Source organism: Notothenia rossii (assembly GCF_949606895.1).
Source record: "Notothenia rossii genome assembly, contig: scaffold_114, whole genome shotgun sequence".
Lineage (NCBI taxonomy): Eukaryota > Metazoa > Chordata > Actinopteri > Perciformes > Nototheniidae > Notothenia > Notothenia rossii.
In genome coordinates, this window is record NW_027640278.1 from 1 (window position 1) to 19,444 (window position 19,444).

A 19,444-nucleotide genomic window follows, 5' to 3' on the forward strand; every position below is an offset into this window, starting at 1 on the left:
AACATAATGCTTGAATCCAAACTTCCCTATTTTTGGAGTAACGCTAGCCGCTGCCATGTTAACTGAGACTTCTGCCTTCTAGTGGGTTGCCAGGTTTGCGCGCATGTCGCTATAATCACCCAATCACGTTTTGAAAAAACTAAACGTAATATCTCAATACAAAAACAAACGCAAATATTTAATTTAAAAAAGTCAAGTCCTTTCAAGTAATCTGTTTCAAGCTTAAGTCAAGTCTCAAGTCATGAATACCTAGTCAAAGTCAAGTCAAGTCATTTATCAATGTTAGTCAAGCAAGTCTCAAGTCCAAAAATATGCGACTCGAGTCAAGTCATGTGACTCGAGTCCCCACCTCTGGTAAAGAGTAACAGTGGAAGAAGAGCCTTTACTTAAATAAAGCAGTAAAAGCACAGTCTACCAATACTCCAATACTATAAGTGCTGAGTTCAAACATGTTTCCAAGTATAATTATTACCTGAAAAAGTACTCAAGAGTAAAAGTACTCATTATGCAAAATGGCGCTTTTAAACCTTTTTTTAATATAATTTTTTCCTGTTTTAATCGCAAACAAAAAAGTGTAATATTTTAAATGTGGAGTATTGTGTATACCGTAATTTTCGGACTATAAGCCGCGCCTTTTCCCCTATTTTTCGACGCTGCGGCTTATATAACGGTGCGGCTAATCTATGGATTTTTACAGCTAACGGCCAACACCTTTAACTCTATGGGCTCTATGGCCGGTCCGCGGACCCCCACCTTTAAGCGGCGGGTTCCAGCAGGAAAAGCTGGAGGCCGGAAAAGAGTGAGACAGGTAGCGCGTAAAAGTAAAAGTGGAACCGAGAGTGGTATGCCGCTGCTGCGGCTTATATTCAGGTGCGGCTTATAGTCCGAAAATTACGGTACTTTATATATTAATTACATAAGTAGTAGATACATTATGTAATGTAATGTAGTTTATGTAACAAAACTAACTAGTAACTACAAGTTACCTATGAGATGTAGCCGAGCAGCAAAATGGAAATACTCCAGTAGAGTACTAGTACCCTTCATTATACTTCATTACAGTACTTGAGTCAATGTACTTAAATACTTTCCAACACTGGTAAAGAGCAAGTAGGAGTTAGAATGGAGCTCACTTCCTGAACACGGTTTCATCAGTTCACATTTTTGAAACGCACACACACCCATACAAACACAAACACACACTTAGTGTGAGCCATGCTAATTGAAATGACAGTTAGAAATTGTGACTTTTGTCTTTTCTGTATGAACTCTCATCATTTGACCTGATCGTGTGTGTGTGTGTGTGTGTGTGTGTGTGTGTGTGTGTGTGTGTGTGTGTGTGTGTGTGTGTGTGTGTGTGTGTGTGTGTGTGTGTGTGTGTGTGTGTGTGTGTGTGTGTGTGTGTGTGTGTGTGTGTGTGTGTGTGTGTGTGTGTGTGTGTGTGTGTGTGTGTGTGTGTGTGTGTGTGTGCAGGTGAAGCGTTCCTTTGGCCTGTGCAGTCTCCAGCTGACATATTTCGATGAGGAGAACGAGGAGGTGAGAGAATCTACTTTGAATCACTCTGGTTTGTCTTCTTGCTGTTTATAAGGCTGGGAAATATCCCTTATTATCTATCCATCATCATTTATTGTCAAATGTACCTGATGATAATCTCTATCGTAACGGCTAAACTCTTATTATTCTTTATACTCAAAATAAACAGAAAATCATGTATTGTAACTAAGAAATATTTATTTTATACATTCAGTTAAAAAGGAACGTATATGTTAAATATGCTACATTGCTGATATTATGTTACTGTAAAAATGCATGTCATGAATAGATCTGAATAACACTTCAGTTATTTGTTTCCGTCAATTGTATTAGGCTCAGGATTATTTTACCAAACCCTTGTCAAATATTTATGGAAGCTTTATTCTCCACACAATAAAGACGTATTTACAGCTCCTGGGCTAGCTAGCTTCAGAGCTAACCCTTGTCAGTGTTTTTAGTGAACACCTCTTTTGTTCTGTGTAATATTTTTAAATTCTGAGTCATTGTGCATCCCTACTTTACAGAACTGTTAAAGGGACACCCCAAAAAAATAGTAATAGATAATAATAATTGTCAGAGGTGCTGCAACAGAGACTGGGATTCCTTTTCAATTTAAATTCTTTAAATCCTGTTAAATGTCTTCGTGTTTTGAACTCCAAACCCTCAATTTACTTGGCTTTGTCTGCACCCGGTAACAGGGGCGCTGCACCCTCTTACTCTCGCCATGCGCCCTCATTCCAAAATGCTGATTCTTCCTATAAAATGTTGAAGTGATGCCAGAAAACAATATTTCTGTTCGTCAAAAACTGTATAATTATATTACATTACATTACATGTCACTTGTTAGACGCTTTTATCCAACGCGACTTACATACTCACTGTGGACAATTCCCACAGGAGCAATTTGGGGTAAAGTGTCTCAGGGACACAACGACATGCTGACTGCAGTGGGGTTCGAACTTGCTATCCTCTGAGTCGAAGATCAGTGCACTGATCCACTGAGCCACAGCTTCCCTAATTACTCCAGAAATATTAAATGGCGTCAAATAGAGCGTCAGACGGCAGAGACAGCTTTGTTTTTATGGAGCTCTGACAGCGCGTTGTTGTTTACGTCCGCTGCACCAATCATCTTGATATTCTTACATATTTACACAAATAATCTCCCTTTTTCTTCTTCCAGGTGTCCATTAACAGCCAAGGTAAGCAAAAAAACGATACAATCTATGAGATAGAAACATGTGTTGGATAAATAATTTTTGTTCATAATTGTTTCTGTATTTATTGCAGCTGACTATGAGGAGGCGTTGAAGGTAAGAAGCTTTGACGTACAATTGCTACTCACATTATGTGCTTATGGGGACATAAACAGTGCTGTACATTATATCTGAGCGGATTCATGTATTAAATATGACCCTTCATTACCTGCCACTTGGTTTGGTTATTTTCCATTCCAAATTAAGAAATTCTCCACTTGACAAATAGTCTACATCCATGCATTACATGAGCTCAGAGTAGCTTCGTAAACTAATGGTCTGTACAGTGGATGGAAAAAGGGAACCTTCAATACTCAGGTTTTGAAGTGTTGGTTTAATCAGGCTTCAAAGAGAGAGGTTCAGTTTCAGAACACTACAGAGAAACAAAGGGGGCAGTCATGACATCTTTTTGTAAGGATACCCTAAGGTTAGCACAGCACAGCAAGTCATTTTATTGCTGAAAATAATCTCTGTGGCAAACACACGTTTATGAAACGTACTTGTCTTGTTCAGCAGGATAATCTCCAAATATTACCACCACTTTATGATTTTTGAAGCGGATATGCAAGCGCCAGAAGTACAAAGTTATCGTTAGGCTATAACTACATCCTACCTCTAAGCTAAAGGTGGCTGATGTTCCCCCATGATGGCATTAGGTAATCTAGTTTTGACACTTGTTAAACCGCAGTTTTTAAGACACATAGAAGCTTCAGACATTCAGTATAGTGGGTTATTTATGTAAGTCATTTATGTCGTAAAAAAAAACGTGAAACTCTTCAGCTTGTGTTAACAACAGACCTTTTTTCAACATTTTGGAAACAATGTCATTGCAATTGCTAACATGCTAACTAATTTCCGGGTTTAATGACTAATTCCTGCACCACGTCTGCCAAGCTACCCCTGTCATATCATGTTGACATTGGTCAGCTAATGTCTTTAATTCTGACTGATTTTAATTGCTCCTTAGTTTTCTATCTCCAAAGGTACTAATGCTTCAGGAGATTGCTTTACCAAAGGGTTTTTCTTGTTTTCAGAACAAAGAGAGATGTATCCAATATGTCCTGTATGTTAGCAGGTGAGACTCACCGGTGTGTATATTTCCCAGAGTGCAGCGAGGCAGGGCAACCGGCTCCATATGAACGTGTACGAGACCCGGGGCCAGCCGGCGAGGGTCCCCACCACCAAGGCCAGCAGCACAGAGCCAAAGAGGGGCTTCAGACCCCCCCAGCACTGCCCCGCTCTGACCCAGGTGGTCAGCCGCAAAGTGCAGGCTGCGGTGCCGGAGCAAGGCATGGTGAGACCCCCCCCCAGCCGCTCACACTGGAAACTGGGCGTTTCATAGCAGTCATAACACCTCAGCTGCCACTCACTGGATTAAAAAAAAATATTATATTATATTTGCAAGGGGGGCTGTACTTAAGGTTTTTGGCTGTGACAAAGGGTTGAGTCATTTCTACCCTTACATTACTTATAATGCAAACTATATTTTCTTATACACAAAATAACTCAATAAATCACAAACTATAATAAAAAAGGTATTCAGTTCTCGATACCCCAATGTTTCGAAAGATTCAAAGGTCTTATTGTCATGCAAAAATGTATAATTCAAAGTCACATGGTCTGCCAGCAGTGCAGCATCCAATAAACTGAGGACATTAAGAATAAGGGAGGGAAAATAGTGCAAGTTTTTCAATGGTGCAAGTGAAATGCAGGCATACAAATGCAATGTAAAATAGATTAAGATAAAACAGTCTAAAATTAAATACTGTATACTGAAATAAAATATACATATGTGGATTTGTGGAATAAACAAATAGTCGTAGGTTTTTCTTGTAATAACGGGGATTAGAAAGGACAAGTTGTCTTTTAAATTCAACAGTAATCTGTGTACATGGAAGCTCTTCGAAGGACTATTGATTAATATTTCTTGAAGTTGACCTCAGCTCAGTCTCACAGCCAGTGGCGGCCGGCCCATAGGGGCGCTAGGGGCGCCACCCCCCCTCTTCCCACATATTTGATTGTCATTAAAAATAAAAAATAAATAAATAAATATATTTCCCAAAAATATATATTTTTTATTTTTTTATTTTTTAAAGAACAAGGTAAATATTATATAGTTGGTATCAGTAAAATGTATAACCTACAATAAAATCTCGTTTAAAATTGTTTTACGATGTCTAAAGTTACTGATAAGTCACATGTTTCCTGCCCGGCCGCAGTGTGTATCATTATCCTCTCTCGTCCGGGCGGTAGAAAGGAGCCCTCAGCCAGAGCAGCAGCAGCCAACAAGCTGACTGTTGCTATCTGTAAACTATGCCGCCGAAACATAATTTCAGCCGATCAGCGTCGTCAGATCTGATGCTCAAAGGGCGCCCTTTCAGCGCCCTGGCCTGTGTGTCTGTGAGTTGTTTGGACTCGTATCCAAGGTGACGCTACAGTAGTTGTCTGCAGGTGTAGACTCCGGTGCTAGTGGATCGCCGGAGCTGTAGATTAACATTTGCATGCTTATTGTAGTTGTAAGGGCAATGCCTGTGGCACCATGGAGCATATGTGTGGGCTGGACCTGTATTTTACAGGAAAGGAGTGATCAGAGGGTCGAGTTGTCGATTCTTGTTCAGTTTTCATCTTCCTCACCCTCTCAGACTTTGAGTTGCGCGCGCTGCTAAAGAGACGCGCTACCATGGAAACCAAACAATAGTATAGCTGTATTAAAGTCAGAGTGGAAACAGTCGTGAGTAAATCTGATTTTGTCAGAAATATGTATGACACACACACACACACACACACACACACACACACACACACACACACACACACACACACACACACACACACACACACACACACACACACACACACAATGTTCGTATTTAGTCTCCTGATTTTAAATGCCCTAGTATGGTTTTGTCACCATTTCCATAGTCCCACCAAAAATATTTTCCACCAGCCACCACTGCTCACAGCATTGATCTGTGCGTGTCTAGATGTGCAGAACGTACCAAGACAGAGAAAAGCCGGTCACACTGATGCAGGAAACAGCAAAGAGACAGACATCGGTTGTTGTTTGTTGGATTGTTTGCTCTTGCTCATTGCTGTAACATCACGACAGTTCCACTCTCTAAAATACACAACCAGAGTTCTGCCATTGCGCTCAGAGACAACACCACGTTTATACTTTACTTCATTATAAAATCACTAGAATTCTAACATAACTCTTATGCTGCGTTCACATTGGACGTGATGCGATGTTTGGGGGCGGCGCGATTACATGTAAAGTCAATGCAGGGACGCTGACAGACGCAAATTCATTCCGACGGCGAGCATGAAGCGGTAGACGCGGCGCGAATCACGCGATTGAGGCGATTGAACGGTGCCACGTCAAACGCGAGAGTTCAATTTTTTCAACTCGAGCGTCAAATTCACGTGACGCGTTCTCGCGGAAGCCAATCAGCGGTGAGGATCTCAGCCTGCCGTTACTGACGTTCAACCAGAAAACATCAGCCGCTAGTTGTTAGCAGATAGTACACAGAGCTCACAGCTCCTCATATCTGTTGAGAAACTGGACAAAAGTTAAACAAGTACAAACCACAGACTGTCTGTGTCATGGCGAATACAGTCGCTGGTTTATTTATGTCTGTAGGCCGTTGTTATGAGTATGGAGTGAGCATATACAACGTTAGCTTAGCCTGGTCGACCCAATCTCCATTCAGAAAACAAGCATTTTAAAAGGTTTTCCGCCTGCCGTCTGTCTGCAGACTTGTCAAGCATTAATTCATGGTTTTTACCAACCGGTATCAGTATGTTGTTACGTCGGCATCATTTGGAAACGTGTATTACAATTTAATCACGGTAAAATATGTTCATTTTGTTGTAGTTGTAGATCCCGAGCCAGCGCGTCTTGTTTGAATGATGCGAGCTGGCAGCCGCGGTGAAACTCGAGCGATTAGAGCGAAGCGAATATTCCAACCCAGTGTCATGGCATTTCGTGTTCACCAACACGATTTTTTATCTATTGATTCGTGTTCACCAACACGATTTTTCTCCTTTTTTTCATGTTGCACAGCACGATTTTAAAAGCAATGTATTTATATTGGTAGTCTCACGGCATTACGTGTTATAGGAGGACCGGAAGCTGTGTGGTTCATAAAAACATGTTCTTACTCAATATCAAGCCACAATTATTGCTTTTATTTTAAATAGTATAATTTCTGACTTTTGTTGCCGTCCGTGAGGAAAATAAATGGGGCTCAGAGCCTCAGAATACTGAAATCTGTATTTTTTAAATCTTTTTTTCCTTCTAATTTGTTATTCTTTTGAAAATAACACACTGTTATTTACTCACCAATAACACACAATTATCCTTGTTTTTATTTATTTGTTTGATTCCTGAATTTCAAAATAAAACTAACCGGAAACAGACATAGGCATTTCGAGCGATTAACCAAGATCCTCAGCTATGGTTTAAGCTCGCTGATTGGATGTTTTAGTCGCAATGCATGTTGGGATTTGGTGTTTATATGATACGAAATCGGAAAAACATTTTAAAATAATAAAATAATACTTAATTCCGAGTGTTCTTGCTTTTCTCTTTGAAAGTCATCACATAACTGCATTGTAATACACGGTTCAGCTGCATTACATATTACAGATCTGCCGTAGTTCTTTATTTATAGAGCCCTGATGAGAAGACCTTTGGAAAAACTGGAAGAAATGCCGCCGAAACTGAATACTTGACGTGGATCATAAATATATCAACAATTAAACAACATCTTCAATTTCTCTTCACACAATACGTCTCTTTGCAATATCAACACTAATTCGGCTGACTTTTACATTTGATCTAATTCGTAGATAGGTTATATTTACACCATAACGGTGCACAGCTGATATAAAAGGACTTGTAGTTTTTAAAGATATTACTGATTTTCTTTGAATATAAGATGTAAATACTGAGTCTGAAATAGTATAGCAATATGCTGTAAAATTATGTGAAAGCATGAATAAAACTGCACATCTTCAGATGTTTTACAAACATAAGTCCATCCATCAATCTTCTCCCGCTTATCCGTGGTCGGGTCGCGGAGGTAGCAGTTCCAGCAGAGAGCCCCAAACTTGATTTTCCCTGGCCACATCAACCAGCTCTGACTGGGAGATCCCAAGGCTCTCCAAGGCCAGCGAAGAGATATAATCCCTTCACCTGGTCCTAGGTCTACCCCTTGGTCTCTTCCCAGCTGGACGTGTCTGGAACACCTCCCTAGGGAGGCGCCCAGGTGGCATCCTAACTAGGTGCCCGAACCACCTCAACTGGCTCCTTTCGACGCGAAGGAGGAGCGGTTCAACTCCGAGTCCCTCCCGGACGACTGAACTTCTCACCTTATCCCTAAGGGAGACATCAGCCACCCTGCGGAGAAAACCCATCTCGGCCGCTTGTACCCGCGATCTCGTTCTTTCGGTCATGACCCATCCTTCATGACCATAGGTGAGGGTAAGAACGAAAATGGCACGGTAGACAGAGAGCTTTGCCTTCTGGCTCAGCTCCCTTTTCGTCACAACGGTGCGTTAAAGCGACCGCAGTACCGCTCCCGCTGCTCCGATTCTCCGACCCATCTCACGCTCCATTGTTTGCTCACTCGAGAACAAGACCCCGAGATACTTGAACTCCTTCACTTGTGGTAAGGACTCATTCCCTACTTGGAGTGGACAGTCCATCGGTTTCCTGCTGAGAACCTTGGCCTCAGATTTGGAGGTGCTGATCCTCATCCCAGCTGCTTCACACTCGGTTGCGAACCGATCCAGTGAGTGCCGAAGGTCGCAGACCGATGAAGCCATCAGAACCACATCATCTGCAAAAAGCAGTGGTGCAATCCTTAGTCCACCGAACTGCAGACCCCCTCCCCCACGACTACGCCTCGAAATCCGATCCATGTATATTACAAACAGGATTGGTGACAAAGCGCAACCTTGGCGGAGGCCAACCCTCACCGGAAATGGGTCCGACTTACTGCAGAGGACCCGGACACAGCTCTCGCTTTGGGAGTACAGAGATTGGATGGCCCTGAGTAGAGACCCCCTCACCCCATACTCCCGCAGCACCTCCCACAGTAACTCCCTGGGAACCCGGTCATACGCCTTCTCCAAGTCTACAAAGCACGTGTAGACTGGATAAGCGTACTCCCAGGCCCCCTCCAGGATCTTTGCGAGAGTAAAAAGCTGATCCGTCATTCCACGACCAGGACGGAATCCGCATTGTTCCTCCTCAATCTGAGGTTCGACAATCGGCCTGATCCTCCTTTCGAGTACCTTAGAGTAAACTTTTCCGGGGAGGCTGAGTAGTGCGATGCCTCTGTAATTGGCACACACCCTCTGATCCCCCTTTTTAAAAAGGGGAACCACCACCCCGGTCTGCCACTCCTTCGGTACTGTTTCCGACTTCCACGCAACGTTGATGAGACGTGTCAACCATGACAGTCCCTCAACACCCAGAGCACACATACACATACATAAGTGTCCTACACTAATAATACAAAGTTATTATAGCTGTGTGTACCTTGTGTGCACCGCCTAGTGGTTAAAGCACGTTATTGAATTATTGTTTTTATGTGTTATATTTGATTTAAAAAATATTAAGAGTACATACTTTCATAGGGGGAAAGTAGAAGGTCAATGATAGAAATATAAAATATAAAAAATCAAGAAGATACTATAAGTCAGGGGTACTCAAATACAAATCTTAAAGGTCCAAACAAATGTTTTCAATAAGACAAAGGTCCGTTTATTACGGTCATTCAAACTTTTAAACAATTGCAACAAGATTCTTAACACGAGGTCGCAAAAACAAAAATAATCTGTATGCAGCAGTTTTCATTGTGTCTGTGTCTGTGCTTGATCCCTCAGGGTCGCTGTGTAAGAGCTGCAGTTATGAATAAAGGCAGCTGCACCCTCTTTCATTCAGCATTCCCATTAGTGCTTTATAAATGTCTTGCCCCCTTGTGTGTCCACTGAGGTTCGTCAGGCCCAACATCTTCAACAAACTCCCCCTTTGCCTCATCATAACAACTCACAAACACCAGCAACTGAGCATTGTCAGTGGACTCATCCACAGCTAAAGAAATGCACTGTGCATTTTGTATTCCATCACAAAGCTGATTCATCAAATCACCAGCCAGTATTTATATTCTTCTGGTTGCTGTGGAATCTGAGAGGGGGATTTGCTTGACCTGTCATTTCCTCTTTTAGTTTGCCTTCAAACATGGCCTCCATCACTTCAGTCATGCATTCTTTATACTTCAGTTATGATCCAGTGGAAAGCCCTTACCTGCTGGCCTAGTTACATCAAAGTGGTTACTGTCTGTTGGCTGGGCAGTGTAGTTTTACACACCGTCTTATTTGACTTTATCAGGACTTAAAACAGTTTTTGGGGGCAGACCCCCACAAAGAAAAAATATATTTACACACGTAAGGTCATCATCTTAACAGTTTTGTATGCTCATCCGTGAGCAGAGCATCAAGTTGACATGTCTATTACAGCTGAATGCGGCGATTACCATGTCGTTCAGCAAAACGCCTCACACACTGATTAAGATCAACAGCTTTAGTGTGTTTTGATTCAATGCTGAGTGCAGCTAAACTGACAGTCTCTTCTCTGTCATTGTAGACCTCAAATACCTCATTCCTTCCGTATTTGGGTCCGAATGCTTCTCGTTTTGCGCCGTCCCGTTCAAATGAAATCGCTGCTAATCATATTTCCCCGCTCGCGCCATGGCCGGGGGAGGGGTTACAAGACGTACGTCTAGTGCTGCATTCACTTGCACTCGGACATTAGAGACGTTGTCTCATAAATGTCCGATGAGCCACAACTTTTCTTTCAAAACAAAGCTGCTACTGGGGTGGCCGGTAGGTGAAACTGGGTAGGTGAAACTATAGGCTAGTAGCTACAGTACAGATGTAACTAGATGAGCTGTTAACTCTCGCTCTGACTTTTTTTTTTAAACACTCATTTTTCCCACCCGCATTTCGCGAAGACCCGCCCTACTGTTCCTCTGATTCGCAGACTGTTGGTGGGGGGGAAAAAACGCTGGCGGGATGCTGAATGTGATTGGACCAATGCATCAACAGACACACAGACAGTGGAACAGTCGGACATGCAGAGCGCTGTTTGCAGTGGACATAGCGGAGAATTTTGACTCGTTGCGTTGTCTCAAAGATAACACAGAAAATACAGATAACACAGATAATACATATGAAAAGTATAATTTGCTCAGAGTCCAGAGACGGTTGTGGTTCGGTCCGGATCCGGACCGGAGTCCGGACTTTGAGGATGCCTGCTATAAGTGATCTCTAAAATAAAACAGTTTAGTGCAGGATGTACAAAGATATTAATAGGAGGAGGTGCGAAACAGAAAAACGAATTAACCTTTATTCAAGCATTAAATAATACCTTAGATTAAGGTCTTCTTTTAAATAAGAAAAAAGCTTTGGGGGTATCTACAGATAAATATTAAGCCTGACAAAGTACTGACGCCCCGTCCACACAGCAGCTTTAAAAAATCTTCCAACGCTTCTCTCCCCATTGACTTTGAATAGGGGTGACGTCACTTTGCCTCGCTTTTCGCCGAACTGCATTGTGGGGAAGCAAAGCGAAGATTTCCAGGATTTCCAGGATTTTCAGGATTTTCAGGATTCAAAAGTTGAGCAATGTTCAACTTTTGAATCTGAGCTGGAAGCGTCAGCCTATCAAATCCCGTTCATGCAAATCTGACAGTACAAGCGCTAGCCAATCAAACCGCGTGCAAGCTGGGAGAGCCAGACCGCAGTTCATTTCCTCATATTCCAAACGAGAAATTACGGTAGCAAATCACCCGGTTCTTTACAACCAGACTATTTACCGGGATACAAACCGGAGGAACCAGGCATGGTGGCAGAGACAGTGGGTGAAACTGGTAGGTTTTCGCCTGTTTGGGGGTTTTATATCCAGTTTACTTCGTTTTAACATTGCTATTGCTTTGTATGTCGGGGCGGGAGATTCATGTGATTGGTTGTTGGTCGCGTTGCTCGCAAAACATCCCCAAGCTTTCAGACAGGCCCACCTCCAAGATTTTCAAAATGTTTTCAAAGCTGATGTGTGGACGGGTCGTTAAGGTCTAATATATTGCTTTCCTGCAATGTTAACTATGTTGAAGCACTTATTTTAACTGATATTATACATTATACTCTTATGTATGTATATAGTATAAGAAATGTGAAGAATATGACAGTTTAATGGTGGTGGTACACACATATTGATAGATGTCTTGTAATGCGCTGTTGAGGAACCTGTGACCCAAGATTTTCATTCATTGCATACACCGTAGTTGTGTATATGATATGTCTATAAACCTTTGAAAATCTTGAAATCTTGAAAGGGATGTGCAAAATAGCCATAATATACAGTCTTTAATGAACTATTAGTAGAGAATAACGAGTAATGAATAACGTTTCCATTATGTCAATTGCAGATAAATGTTTAGTCTTCTCAAGCACCAACTATCAAATATCTCTCCTGATTGTTGGCACTTGACAATCACCTTCCCTGAATTTTACTCAGGTGTAACTAAAGTCTCATTTAAGGGTTGTTTATATTTCACATCATTAATCAGAATCTGCAAAGTAACTCAAATAAGTGTAGTGGAGTAAAAATACCAGGTTAACCTCTGAATTGTAGTGGAGTAGAATTACAAAGTAACACAAGCGATTTTCACCCATTTATTAATGATATGTTTTACATTTGATAACACCAATGTCATGGCAACTTCTAATTGTGGGAAAAACGAAAACGTTCAGTAGAGACGTCCCATAGAACATTTTGCGAAACACAATAGCCAGCATGTGTAGTTCTGGGGGGGCATTCGATTCCAGTTTTGGATAGTCTGGCGTGGTTTCGTTCCATTTCAAACAGCTGTTTGACACTCGGCGTAACCTTGGCGCACTGCCACTCCAACATCCAATCCCAGAGCTTGAAGATTAATCACTGGGACTGTAGTCCTAAACGATAGCTGGGGATTATGGGTAGTGTAGTGTCTTCGGCCATCCTAAACTGCTAGAGGCCTACGTCTGTTTCCGGTTATTTTTATTTTGAAATTCAGTTCCTGACGGACGCCAAAAAAGCCAGAGATTATGGAAATAAACCAGTAAATAAAAACAAGGATAATTGTGTGTTATTGTTGAGTAAATAACAGTGTGTTATTTTGAAAATAATAACAAATTAGAAGGAAATAATAACTTTGTATTATTAGTGTAGGACACTTATGTACTGTATGTACAACATCTGAAGATGTGTAGTTTTATTCATGCTTTCACATAATTTTACAGCATATTGCTATACTATTTCAGACTCAGTATTTACATTCTTATATTAAAAGAAAATCAGTAATATCTTTAAAAACTACAAGTCCTTTTATATCAGCTGTGCACCGTTATGGTGTAAATATAACCTATCTATAAATTAGATCAAATGTAAAAGTCAGCCAAATTAGTGTTGATACTGCAAAGAGACGTATTGTGTGAAGAGAAATTGAAGATGTTGTTTAATTGTTGATATATTTATGATCCACATCAAGTATTCAGTTTCGGCAGCATTTCTTCCAGTTTTTCCAAAGGTCTTCTCATCATGGCTCTATAAATAAAGAACTACGGCAGATCTGTAATATGTAATGCAGCCAAACCGTGTATTACAATGCCGTTATGTGATGACTTTCAAAGAGAAAAGCAAGAACACTCGGAATTAAGTATTATTTTATTCTTTTAAAATGTTTTTCCGATTTCATATCATATAAACACCAAATCCCCAAATGCATTGCGACTAAAACATCCAATCAGCGAGCTTAAACCATAGCTGAGGATCTTGGGTAATCGCTCGAAATGCCTATGTCTGTTTCCGGTTATTTTTATTTTGAAATTCAGTTCCTGACGGACACCAAAAAAGCCAGAGATTATGGAATCAAACAAATAAATAAAAACAAGGATAATTGTGTGTTATTGGTGAGTAAATAACAGTGTGTTATTTTGAAAAGAATAACAAATTAGAAGGAAAAAAAGATTTAAAAAATACAGATTTCAGTATCCTGAGGCTCTCAGCCCCATTTATTTTCCTCACGGACGGCAACAAAAGTCAGAAATTATACGATTTAAAATAAAAGCAATAATTGTGGCTTGATATTGAGTAAGAACATGCTTTTATGAACCACACAGCTTCCGGTCTTCCTATAACACTTAATGCCGTAAGACTACCAATAGAAATACATTGCTTTTAAAATCGTGCTGTGCAACACCAAAAAAAGGGGAAAATCGTGTTGGTGAACACGAAATGCCATGAGACTGGGTTGAATATTCGCATCGCGTCTGGTGTGAACGCACAATTAGACTAGAGCGATGTGATAGGAGCGATTAGAGCGAAGCGAATATTCGCATCGCGTCCGGTGTGAACGCAGCATTAAGCATCATTCACATGATACGTGATTTTGTCTTTCGTCACCGCAATGTTTTCAGCCGTAGACTTTCAGTGTTAACAGCCAGTTGAGTTTAGTTTCTATGGTTACGTCCTCTGCTAGCTTGCACCGCTACATACAGCTGTCATCTGATTGGTTGCGCGTCGAAAGGTCAGCGATAACTTGGTCCAAATTAAAACAATTTGAACTTTGTGCGGTGCGTGACGCCGAATGTAGCTTTTACCATGTATAATGTGAATGCAGCTTTAATGACCTCACTATACAGTATCTCCACTATAGCGCTACATGAAAACACTACTATAGCTAACAGTGGCATGTCTTAATGTCTTCCGCAGCTCTCAGGACAAACCCAGTTCCTGCTGTTGGTTTGTTTGCTCTCTCTCATCGCGGTAACCAGTGGCATTTTTATATGTACAAAACTGGTGGGGCACGAATAACTTAGATGTTTATAAGTTTCTGGTGCTTTTTTAAACATGTAAACAAATAGCTGTAGTGTAGGCCAGGGGTTCCAAAAGTGTGGGAAGATGAGCCTCCCCTCAGAGAACATAATCACAGCCGCGCCCCCCTCCCAATTATTATTGCTATTATTATTATTATTATTATTATTATTATTATTATTATTATTATTATTATTATTATTGTTGTTGTTGCTATAATGCAGGGGTATTCAATTGCATTTCAAAGAGGTCCAGTGAGAGAAAATGTCATAAAATGCTCTGTTTTCGCTACCTTTCTCTTTTTAGATTGGCTGAGCGTCACCTCTTTAAAACATTAAACAATAGCTTTTTTAAACCTCTTGATCTTTATGTTTTAAACATGTTGAGTTTAAGGATGGCACCTTCCTCATACGTTGCACTCGCAGAGAAATAGTTGAGACGGAGATGTCTTTAGCAGCAGGGAGGAGTAACGTTTCACCAATGTTGTGAGGTTTACCTGCCTTAGCTATCCGTAACGCCACTCGGTATGATGCTTCGGTTGCCTTTGTATTCACAGTGCTAAATGTGTCAATGACATTTTTCTGTGACTGCAATTCCTCAAGCTTCCGGTCCAAAAAATTCTGTGGCTTGGTCACCAGACATGGGTGTTTCGTCTCAATATGACGCCGGAGTTTACATGGTCTCATACTGTCATTAGCTAGCACCTCGTTGCAGATAACACACTGTGGAGTGTCATCAGGACCGGTCCATGACAATCCTATAGATGCTGTCTCCTCTCTCACTTTAGGTAACTTCACTAAAAATCTATCCATATTTTGCCGCTCGCTACATTTAGCTGAAGTTAACCTTATACATCCATGAAGTTAACTAGCTAGATTTCACTGTTTCTCTTTTTTTTCTGGCGGCTGCGCCTCCCTTGAAGCTCTCTGGCGCCCCCCAGGGGAGGCGCGCCTCACACTTTGGGAACCCCTGGTGTAGGCTATCCATGGTTCCGATATAGAGAGAGGGGGAGGGGGGGGGGGGGGGGGGGGGGGGGAAGTGTCAAATGACATACTGTCGGAAGCCGTGAATGAAAAACATGGAGCAACACTGTGTGCGCATACATTTACGTACACAGCGTGGGGATGTCCTATTGTAATGCACCTTAATACATGGAGTAAAGGGCACCAATACAAAGCAATACTTAACAATAACAACAACCGTAATGCTTAAGCATTAAAACACCAGACTGTAAATATAAGGAAAACACAGACACTCATCACCAAGGTAACAATATCAATCAATCTAGCAGAGCAATAGCCTATAGGCAAAACACAGAAGATCAACAAAAGATATGACATCAAATGAACTTGCCAAAGCTGAAGTAGATGGTCAACTTCATTCATTTTCTTTCCGTTTTACTGATTTTAATGGCTATACGCTGCTCTCTCTCGTCTCCTCTTCACATCTACACTTTTAGTGGCACACGTACTTACAGCCAATCAGCTCTGAATTATGAGATTACGTTTTGGTGGGGTTGCCAGCATTTTGCCCATATTATTTTTTTGCCGCACACATTGAATACCCTGTATGCAAGGGCTGGTTTGCCTTCGCTAACTGTACGGAGGCTCAGTCACTGGTACATTTTTTATATACAAAGCCATGTTAGGGAAACTTCCATCCTACATCTGCTCCCTGATCTCACAACGAATTGTAACTGCCTGAGATCGCATGCTGTAGTTTTATTAAATGTGCCAACTGCTAGGACTGTCTTAGGGAAGATAGCATTTAGATGCGCAGCTCCACTGTGATGCAGTCTGCAATTGAAATGGAAACTGAGCAATCTGGTGCCACTAAATGTTTTTAAAGCTCGGTTGGATGCTACTCAATCGGAAGCTGTTGGTACCTGCTCATGTGGATAGTTATGTAAATGGTAAACCCTGTCAAACATGCTGTATGATGTCCTTTTGTTGTTCTGTTTATGTTTTTATGTTTCATGTGGAACCTACTTGAGCAGGTCTCCCTTAAAAAAGAGATCAATAATCTCAATGGGATACACCTGGATAAATAAAGGTTTGAAATGAAAAAAATAGAAAAATACTCTGAGCATGCGCAGTGTAGTTCTTACGGTACACGTTCATTTTAACAGCAGAGATAGGGGGCAAATCGGCGCTTGCCCCACACCGCTCAACACGGCTCAATAGGCACACTGTGGACACTAATTAGAAGAACGCAGACTAAAACAGCAATGTAGAGACGAATCAGACAATTAAACATGATCTTAAAATATATTTTAACATATATTTTTGGAATTATTATTTTAATTAATTTCTGCTGACACTAGGTGGGGCTGTGCCTGCCCCTAATGACGAGTCACCACTGGCTGTAACATCAGTGCCTGACTGCCAGAGATTAAAGATGTACATTTCTACACTGAGAGAGAGTGTGACGTCGCTGTTTTACAAAGTAGAAATGTAGTTTTCTAAGTGATAGATGTGGAAAAATCAAAACACATTCAGGTGTATTTTTCATAATATACTCTGCAAAACCTGAAAGGTTGACTTAATGTATTATGTCAACAGAACTGTATTAGGTTAGTTGAAAGCAATAACATTAAGTTTAAATAAGGGTTAAGTATTAAAAAATACTTAACTTAATACAGTTATGTGAAATTTGTTAACACAATATTAATGAAAGTCATTGTTTCATTTTTTTCACTGTAGTTAAATATAGAGGTTTTTTTTTATTATATATTTGAAAAAAACGTTTTCCTTAAATGGCAGTTTGTGGCCAGTCCTTAATGTTAATAATTTCTGACTTCAGAATATTACAGAAAAATAAAATCTGTGGAAACAAATGTCTCCTCATATCAACACCACTTTAGGATATTTGAAGCATAAATGCAATCTACTGAAAAAGAGCAGGCTGCAGGTTAATGTCAATGATGTACCAAAGATGTTGATGTGAGTCATCCACTAGATCTCATATTCTCCTTCTGATCAGATGATCCTGAAAGAAGTGAAGGGAACCAAAGAAGAAGACAAGACCCCCCCAGCCTGGTTCACCTTGTACATGGAGAAGGTAGGAACAAGCTGATGGAGCACATGTCAGCTGTTAGACTAACAGAGGCAAAATAAGTGAGCGCTCTCCTCCATTCTCTCAGTTTAAGGACCAGGTGGTGCGCGAGGCAGTGGAGAAGATCTGCCGTGAGTTCTCGGGACAGTGCTGCATTCACAAGCCCCTGGGAGGGGGGGCAGGAGGTGGGGGAGGTAGAGGGGAGGCTGCAGGGGGAGCAGAGGCCCAGCAGGTCCCTGAGGTCTCCTCCTCCACCCTGCCCGGAGCTCCATCCTCCTCCACCCCTCCCTGCTCCTCCTGCCGGGGGCAGACCACCGGAGGGGGCTACCAGTGCAGGTACGAGCTGTCAGCAGGCCGGGGTCAGTATGTGTTACAGCTCTATGGTCTGTTTGCCAGCTTAGTGACCCCGGAAATGTAGAGTGCCCCAACGTTTTCTGTTATAAATGAATAGTAGGGTCCCCAGCACATAGAGACTGCTGGATGCTAACTTGTATATGTTGGGCCATTTGCACAATTGTGTTAATTAGCATTGATAAGCATATGCAGACAATAGCTTTAAAATGGCTTGGTCAATTTGGACACTTTTGGTGTGGTTTGGATGATTTTTGAGGATGTTTAATCAATTTCTGACATTTCCAGTGTCAGAAATAGCAGTATTTAGTCCTCTAAAACTTTAAAATCAACCCAAAATTCATCAAACATGGCGTGTCGACCACATCACCTTCTCCCAAGCCTTCTCTGAATCATTCAGATGTTCATTGTCAAACTTCAAACGGGCCTCTCATGTTCTTCCTGAGCAGGGGGGGGGGGGGGCCTTCAGGCGCTGCAGGATTTGATCCATTATGGTGTAGTGCAGGGGTCACCAACCTTTTTTAGGGTGAGGGCTACTCTAAAAAAATAGAACAAGTCGGGGGCTACTTTTACTCCTCTTTTTTTTTTTTTGCAGTGTATATATTTAGCACATTTTAACGTTAATATGCTTACCTTTAACCTTTGTGTGCTGTTTGGGTCTGTGGGACCCGTTTTCAGTGTTTACTAAAAGAACATGTTTGCAATCTAATTATTTTAACCTGCTTTATTTGGGGGTGAATGGGCCTCAGCTCCTCTAGGGGGGTCCGGGGGCGTGCTCCCCCGGGAAGATGTTTTTTAAAATGTTGAAGTGAAATGCTGGTGCACTCTGGTGTATCCATACATTCTGGTGAATTTGTGGATACAGCTTTCAACACTCATATGAAAGGGAGCTGTATACTTTTCAATAATCCAATCATCTTTAGAATATGATCACAACCAATAACAAAACATTTAAACTGGTTTATTCTTATCTTGTGTTACCTAGTTAGCATTCTTTCTTTCTATTAATGCATATTTTACTAATCACTCCCCTTTTAAACTGTTTTTTTTACTGTCCTATAGTACACATTGGAATGATTTCTTAATTTATCTATATTAAATAGATAAAGGTGTGCTCTCCCAGCTCTCTCGCTCGCTCTCCCTCCCTCCCTCCCTCCCTCCCTCCCTCCCTAGCTCGCTCTCTCTCTCCCTCTGTCTCGCTCGCTCACAGAGGCTGTGTGCTCCTCCGTGGCGATGACGGCTTGCGTTAAAAAATAATAATACACATATTTGTGAAGTGGGGGGACACAAACGGGATTTCGAAAAGAGCGGGGGACATGTCTCCCCTGTACCC

General features: G+C 41.4%; 1 protein-coding gene across 1 annotated transcript in view; it reads left to right on the forward strand.

Annotated features, from left to right (window-relative positions):
* Nucleotides 1-1,478: 1,478 nt before the first annotated feature.
* Nucleotides 1,479-19,444, forward strand: part of LOC307026859 (next to BRCA1 gene 1 protein-like) — a 131,648-nt gene continuing 113,682 nt past the window's right edge. Inside the window, exons 1-6 of the mRNA XM_079694996.1 lie at nucleotides 1,479-1,536; nucleotides 2,714-2,732; nucleotides 2,821-2,843; nucleotides 3,892-4,080; nucleotides 17,689-17,766; nucleotides 17,849-18,096. Of these exons, the coding sequence (XP_079551122.1) occupies nucleotides 3,922-4,080; nucleotides 17,689-17,766; nucleotides 17,849-18,096 (485 nt within the window). The 5' untranslated portion in view covers nucleotides 1,479-1,536; nucleotides 2,714-2,732; nucleotides 2,821-2,843; nucleotides 3,892-3,921. The remainder of the gene's footprint in view (nucleotides 1,537-2,713; nucleotides 2,733-2,820; nucleotides 2,844-3,891; nucleotides 4,081-17,688; nucleotides 17,767-17,848; nucleotides 18,097-19,444) is intronic.